Genomic DNA, 7646 nt, shown 5'->3' with positions numbered 1-7646 from the left:
GTATACAAACTACTAAAGCCCACCCCCCTCCCATTAACGGTTCAATATGCCAATTAAAGGCAAAGTATAAATATCTGTATGGTTGCATCATAGGAGTGTGCTTCAAAGCACAGCCAGACATTTAGTTATTGCATTATTTAGCCCCCTAAACCTAGAACCCTAGTCACAACCTTGGTTATTTTTATTAAATGTCTTTGTTAAACCAGGCTCTGTGCACACTCACCATATCATATAAAATATGGACATGGCTTGTAGGACTAAAAACTGAAGCCTACACTTAAGTGCCTTAAACCGGTATTGTTTTTAACGGCCACCAGGGGGCCACGACTGTGGTTGCATAAAAAGATTTCTCATCCTATAGTCGTCAATGGGAAACTGTTCCTTGTCCAGGTTAAAGGGGAGCCTAAAAACACTGGCTTACCTCGCTAGCAGATTAATCTTGCGCCGTAGCACACCCCTCTTGGGTTACTCTGGAAATTCTCTTGTTATCAGTCTTTCTGATATGCTGTTGCACATATAGGTCAGACAGAATTTAGGACAGGTTTGTGTTTTGCGTTGTTGCTCTAATCACTGTTCTGCAGCTTTGTGAACTAACCCAGAGAAAAATGTTACCACTCGCAATAGTCTTTTCTTTGTCTCATTAGATACAAGTTACTGAAATCTGTTCCCATAAGGAGATAACTTATCCTCTCAACCTTAGAATAAGAGGAAAGATGAGATAAAATTCCAATTCTGAGGCGTGAGATTAAGCACTAATACATGTTTGTCAGTCGAGTTGTGTTTTGGAGCTCACTCTTAGAGTAACAGCGGGTAATTCAAGATAAAGATGATTTAAGATAATCTGTGAAGATGCATCAGCACAGGCAGCATGTGTGTTTATTTAGCCCCCCCCCCCCCCCCTTCTGTCCTGAACCACTCCACCTCCTTTAGTTTGAGTTGAGTCCAGTGACTCATCTTTTTCAGCGAAATGTAATCACAGTTTACGAGAAGTCAAGCACTCAAAAATGTGATAAAGTAGAGCTTAAATCAACTTTATGATATTTTTGAGCATCTGGAGATGTTTTTAAATGGGCGGGGACTTGAGAGCAAATCCTTTAACCACACTTTGAGGTGATTCTCAACTGCAGACTGTATAAAAAACATGGACATAGTTTTCAAGTCTTAACAGTGACAATGTGAACTGTGCCTTAAACCTGCATTCTCTTATATATCCAGCAGGGGGCAGCTACTGTCAGTGTAGCAGAAATCCAGTTGCATAGAATCTTTGCAAGAAAATCCCCCTACTTCTCCCATGATCTACAATCTCACTAAACATGTTCCTGGTGAACTTTATGGGCTCAGTCACTAGTTTCAAGTCTACATTCATACAGTCTGATGTTCATTTTGTAAGTTGTGTTTATTAAGAGTCATATTCATGTTTATGTTTATTACGCATCACCTCTCGTTTTAAACACGAAAATCCTTGATGGTCATAACTTAGGGGTGAGGTCACTGCGGCTACGTCCAGCTTTTATATACAGTCTGTGTTCTCATCAGATGCCGTTTAGCCTCTTTCGTCTGAGCACTCTCAATGTGTCGAACTTCAATCGAGCAATGCAAATGGACACTGATCACACACACTCAGTACTGGTCTCAAACTCCTTGGAATAGTTCTGCGTATCTGCAAACGTGTAAGACTTGACTGAAATAAATATGTGACATCAGGGACATATGTTCATGATACCCAGGAATTAAATTCCATGTAAAGCTGGTTATAAAAGCCATAACAAGCTAGCGATATTTATTAAAATTCTTTTTTTTGTTTTGTTTTTTTGTGGCTATTAACACTCCACACATTACTATTAAAAAACTTTAATTATTCTGGCACAAGAGCAGCCATATGTAAAGCACTCAAAAAAGGAAATAGAGAGATCCTAATACATATTTTTGAAATTGTCCACACCATCCAAGTGCATAGAAAAAAACAAGCGTCTTTTAATGAATATGTCTTGAATGACATCTGCAAAATAATTTTACCTTTGTTGGGTTCATTTTTGTGCTGACTTCTTTTTAAAACATGATTTTAAAAGGTTGAATAAAATCAAACTATTATACAAGTGAAGCATGTGTTTGTGTTTTTATTCCAGAAATAAGGATTTTATTTTTTTTTGGTTTTCTTTAATTCTTTACCACAGGATGGCGCTGTGCTCCAAAGCAAACACTTGAGTGAGCTGGTCCCAGCAGAGGTGGATGAAACACTGCGTGATTTACAGGATGTGTGTTTCTCAAAAACAGTACTGCTGAAATAAAGAGGTTCAGGGAAAGAGTTGTGGAGTACAAAAATTCCTTTTTAGTGGAAAAACATTGCATTTTTGCATTATCACATGCTTGCCTCATAGCTTTTGTAGGAATTATAGTTCATAAGCTGATAAAAGTACTGACTTTCATAAACATACTTTAAAGCCCTTTCAAAATAAGGGAATGCAGGGGTGTTATAGACCTGTTAAAGTACTTGGGATTCTATTGTATCCCACTTTTTAGATGCTTGACATTAATATTTCTGCACTGCAGAAGTGTGGATGGCAAAACAATCAGACAGTCTTTCCAGAAGGTTCCCCTGTTGAAGTTCTGGTTTCTGTAGGTGGCGCTCTTCTCTTATGCAGCTGACCTGTGGTGAGCAGACTGTACAACTGTAAAATGCATCACTTCCTGTCTAGGAGGTAGGAAACCGCAGGGAGTGCAGTGTTAAACCCCCCCCCCCCACACACGCACACACAAACCTTCAGTTTTTGGTGCCGTAAATAATAAACGTAGGCATTTATCATTTTCCTACTGCACTTTTGTTTTAAGGGCTTACATTTTTAATAGAGAACTTGTAGCGCAGCTATGGGCTGCCTCTTTCTCAGTCTCTGCAAATACAGTCAACAGAGGGTCTCCGGAGGGTTGTGGTGCACCAGGCCTGGAAAAAGCCCCTTTTGACAGTGGAATTTCACCGGGAGCGCTGTGTTTGCGGTCACTCGTCCAAGTCTTATTCTACACTCTGTTCCCCCACAGACAGTCCCAGGATGACCCTGACTCCACAGCAGAGAGGGTTTGAAAACTTGGACAGACACAGATGCCCAAGGGGTCCTAACATTGTCATGGAGACTGGATGTCAGTCATATTGTTTTATGTAACCTTCCAAATTGAATGTACGACGTTCAATTTTTTTTCTCTGTGCCGCAAAACCACTGTAGTGGACATCATACATTTTTACACTAATCCTCCCCAATGAACGGCAAACTCTGAACTTTTACAGGATCAATTTAATACGCAGTACTCACAGGCCTGACAGGAAGAGGTGAACCAAAAATGCAAGTGAAAATCCACATTTGCTGACCCCCAGTAGACATAGACATGCTGTTCTGCTCAAAGCTGGAAATTCCCAAGTTATACACTGTAATTCTAAGGCTTCTGCTCCTATTGACTGTTACCTTATTGTGCAAACCTAAAGCTTGCTGGTCAGTAAGGGCGTTTGCAAATGAGTCACTTTGATAATTTCCAGCTGCACAACTGAGATTAATTTTCTAGTCAGTTTATGGATTTACTGTCATGATTGATGAAATATTTGTTCTTCCCTTTAGGTGAATTCCATTTTATTCATACAGCGGTAATTCAAAACATTGATCTTGACCTTAGAGTGTTGCAGTTATCCTCTATAAACAAGTACTTGGCGATGTGGGGAAGAAGAAGTCTCTTTCAAACAGTCTATTCAGTCTTGATGCATTCTCAGTCATCCAGGATTCTGTTCATCTGGACGTAGCGTTTTCAGTGGGAGAAACTTTTCATCACTCATCCAAGTGACTTCTTCAACATCCTTGTTAAAGGGTTGAATTTTGCTGTCACACTGAGACAAATCCCGCTAGTGGAGCTGATCACAGCCACAGAAACAGCAATTCGTAACAACAATATTGCAGAAGTGGAAGCAGAGCAACTACGGACGAAAGTTTCGGCCTGTCTCAGCAATGCAAAGCCCCCAACATCCAACATCACCATGGAGGAGAGGAAGGCACTCACAACACTTAGTGATGACAACAACATTATCATCCTTCCGGCAGACAAGGGTAGGTGCACAGTATTGCTAAACCAGAAAGACTATTATAAGAAAATTTTGTCACTACTCAGTGATGAAAATACTAATGAGCCCCTGAAACGAGACCCAGGAAGTGGCTACAGGAAGAGGGCGATAGACTGTCTGAAGCAGTTAGAACAAGACAAGGCTATTGACCGGACCTCATACCACAGGCTGTACCCAGGGGAGTCTACACCAAGTCTGTATGGTTCACCGAAAATACATAAACAGGGTGCACCTTTAAGACCGATTGTCTGCATGATCGACTTTGTCACCTATAACATCTCCAAGTTTCTGGCTTCGATCCTCAAGCTGGTGGGCTGCTCTGAGCACCACATCCAGAACACCCTGGATTTTGTTGAGAAGGTGAGAGATGTCATTATGGAGGCAGATGAAACCTCCCCAGTTTCACCCATCGTGGCCAATTTGTACATGGAAGAAGTGGAAAAGAGGGCTTTGCTATCCTACCCTGGAACACCACCAAGCCATTGGTTCAGATATGTGGATGACACCTGGGTGAAAATCAAATCTCAGGACGTACCACATTTCACTGATCACATTAACTCGGTGGACCGACACATCAAATTCACCAGGGAGGATATGAAAAGTGGCAGGTTAGCCTTCTTAGACTGTGAGATTTCCATCAGTAATGGGGGACATCTAAAAGCTGACGTGTACCGTAAACCTACACATACGGATCAGTATCTAAGGTTTGACTCTCATCATCCACTGGAGCACAAACTGGGTGTCATCAGGACGCTACAACACAGAGCGAACACCATCCCCACTGACACAGCGGCCAGAGAGGCAGAAGAACAGCACATCAAGAAGGCCCTGAGTAAATGTGGTTATCCCAACTGGACTTTTGTCAAGGCGGGAAAGGCACCTAAAAAAAGCTCCAGCTGATCCAGGAGAGAAGGACAACCGCTGCCCAAGCGAAAACCTGTAGTGATCCCATATGTGTCAGGAGTATCAGAACAGTTGAGACACATTTTTTCTAAACACTGGGTCTCTGTGGCTTTTAAACCCCAAAACACGCTGCGCCAAAAATTGGTCCACCCCAAGGATCGGGTCCCCCAAACAGAGTAACATAGTGTACGCTGTTAAGTGCCAGGAGGATTGCCAGGATTTATACATCGGGGAAACCAAACAACCTTTGGCGAAGCGGATGGCACAACACAGAAGAGCTACCTCGTCAGGCCAGGACTCTGCAGTCTATTTACAGCTACAGGCCAGTGGACACTCTTTCAATGATGAGGATGTACACGTCCTGGACAGGGAGGAACGCTGGTTTGAGGGCGGAGTCAAGGAGGCCATTTACATGAAAAGGGAAAGACCATCTCTGAATCGAGGAGGGGGCCTAAGGGTACATCTTTTGCCATCTTACAATGCTGTGATTGCAGCCATTCCCCAACTCTCTGTGAATGGGACTCATGGCCATTGATCAGTGGGTTTTGATCAGTGGGTTTTGGTCAGTGGTTGTTGATCAATGGTCATGAGAATTTGCATAATTAAGATTAAGGAACTGACCTCCCAGCCCATTGTTCCTTCAGTGAGCTGGTTTCAGTCATTATGCAAATGTACTGTTTATAAGATTGGGGAAACCTGCAGTCAGCTGAGACTGAAGAAGTCACTTGGATGAGTGACGAAACGTTTCTCCCACAAAACGCTACGTCCAGATGAACAGAATCAACTTTTGGAGAGAGTCTATTCAGTCTTTTAAATCGCGTCTTAAAACTCACTTTTTTACTTTGGCTTTTAATTCGAGTTCAGTATGAGTACCATCAGGCCTGTTTTATGTTTTTATTGTTAATTCACTGTCTTCTTATCTACCTGTATTTGTTTCTAATTTATCTACATTTGTTTCTCTGTCATTTGCTCTTGTGTTTAACCTATTGTGAAGCACTTTGGTCAAGTCTGTTGTTTTTAAATGTGCTATACAAATACATTTTGAATTGAAACACAAACTACAAGAGAAAAATAAATAACATAGAATAGAAGCATATAAATGCAGTGAGAGTGGTGGCAGTCAGTCTAGGCTTCACCTTAACTTTGACTACAATGGATTTATTTTGTCATGTTTGTGAATTTTAGAACATTTTTAAAGCAACCATATAGAGGGATAATGTAGTTTTGTTGTTAATTGTACAAAGATTTCTTTCTTTTTAATCTAACCAAGCTAGCTAGCATTAGCTGATAGGCTAGCACCCAAACACACACACACACACACACACACACACACACACACACACACACACACACACACACACACACACACACACACTACTTAAAAAAAAACACAATACCCATCGTAAAACAAGCAAAGATCTTAAACTCAAGGTTTAAAAGTGCTCTCCACACAGCTGCTTACATCTTTTATATACAGTCAATGGCTCTGATGCCCTGTTAAAAATTTGTATTCCTCCATCATCTGATACAAACTGTAGCTCATAAATAAATAAGGTCTTTAAAAAAATCTGTTGTTTCCATCTTGAAGCTCTGACTGCCATTTTTCCTTGGTTAAGTGGAATTTCCTACAATCCACAATCCCAGAAAACACCAAAAGAACCATAAAGTTACATAAAGGCATTGAATGATTTCTGTTTCATGGCTGTTGCTCCTGCTGAGTTTAAAGTATTTAATTTCAGATCCCATTCACCCCTTTTCTACTGTTTCCATCTTCATCTTATCTCAATTCATGAGATATTTTCTATTTTACTGCTGCTTTTTTAAATACTTTGATAGTTTGATTATTTTTGTCAGACAGCAGAAGAAGTTTCCAAATAAAATGTGTTTCATAGCAAAAGTAAACCATTCAAAAGTGGTTATTTTCCTTAAATATGGTGGGGTTTTTTTGTTTTACTGGCAACACTAATCTGCTTTCTTGTTAATTCTCCTCTCAGCTGCTCTGTCATCAGTGTCATGCTGGTTTGCTTTACAACAGAACCTGCCATTGTGGCCAAACACTGATTCCTTTCAGTGTAAAGCAGACTTACAGTGAACCTATCAGCCGCACTGACTCACAGGAACTATAGAGGTCATTCTTGAGTCATCAGGATGTTTATCAGAGGAGTGTCTGCACTCCCTGTGGGATAAATACAGGGAATTGTTATGCAAAGCAGACTTTCATCCAGAATAGATGAAGCTCAATCCTCTCAGCGCAGAGCTTGGTGGCTTGTGTGTGTGTGTGTGTGTGTTTGGCTCTAGGTATTGGAGGTTTTAAATCAAATCCCTCTTTAACTGGACCCTCATCCACTTACCTAACGCTCACCTTGCACACACAGCTCACGCCTAAACCTCCTCTAATTCTATGTTATGTGTGTGACTCACCTAATACTTTCTACCATAAACTACTATTGCGAACCTGGTCACCCCATGGCCTGACAGACACGTCACAGCACCCACTTGGAGCAGAGTCAGCGAGAGGTGTTACAAGATGAGGAAGGTTTCCAAAGCTTAGCGCTGTACGAAGCATCGAAGGATTACTGAATGGGTCGTCATAGGCGCCATGAGTCTGGGGATCTGGTCCACAGCCTTTGTTGGAAAGTCAGTAAAA

General features: G+C 41.3%; 1 protein-coding gene across 1 annotated transcript; it reads left to right on the top strand.

Moving 5' to 3' along the window:
• The first annotated feature begins 3044 nt into the window (after positions 1–3044).
• On the top strand, positions 3045–5025 carry LOC120736595. Its single transcript, XM_040036834.1, has 3 exons — positions 3045–3132; positions 3786–4530; positions 4894–5025. The coding sequence occupies exons 1-3, from the start codon at positions 3045–3047 to the stop codon at positions 4994–4996; spliced, it is 936 nt and encodes a 311-aa protein (XP_039892768.1). The 3' UTR covers positions 4997–5025.
• Positions 5026–7646: the final 2621 nt, after the last annotated feature.

This window comes from Simochromis diagramma, unplaced genomic scaffold (assembly GCF_900408965.1).
Source record: "Simochromis diagramma unplaced genomic scaffold, fSimDia1.1 OVJJ01000371.1, whole genome shotgun sequence".
NCBI lineage: Eukaryota > Metazoa > Chordata > Actinopteri > Cichliformes > Cichlidae > Simochromis > Simochromis diagramma.
This window is presented reverse-complemented; position numbering and strand designations above follow the sequence as displayed.

Coding starts and splice junctions, on each gene's coding strand:
- LOC120736595 (XM_040036834.1), top strand. CDS start 3,045: ATGACCCTGACTCCACAGCAGAGAGGGTTTGAAAACTTGGACAGACAC. Junction 3,133..3,785: donor CATTGTCATGGAGACTGGAT/GTCAGTCATATT, acceptor GGACGTAGCGTT/TTCAGTGGGAGAAACTTTTC. Junction 4,531..4,893: donor GCCAATTTGTACATGGAAGA/AGTGGAAAAGAG, acceptor CACAGCGGCCAG/AGAGGCAGAAGAACAGCACA.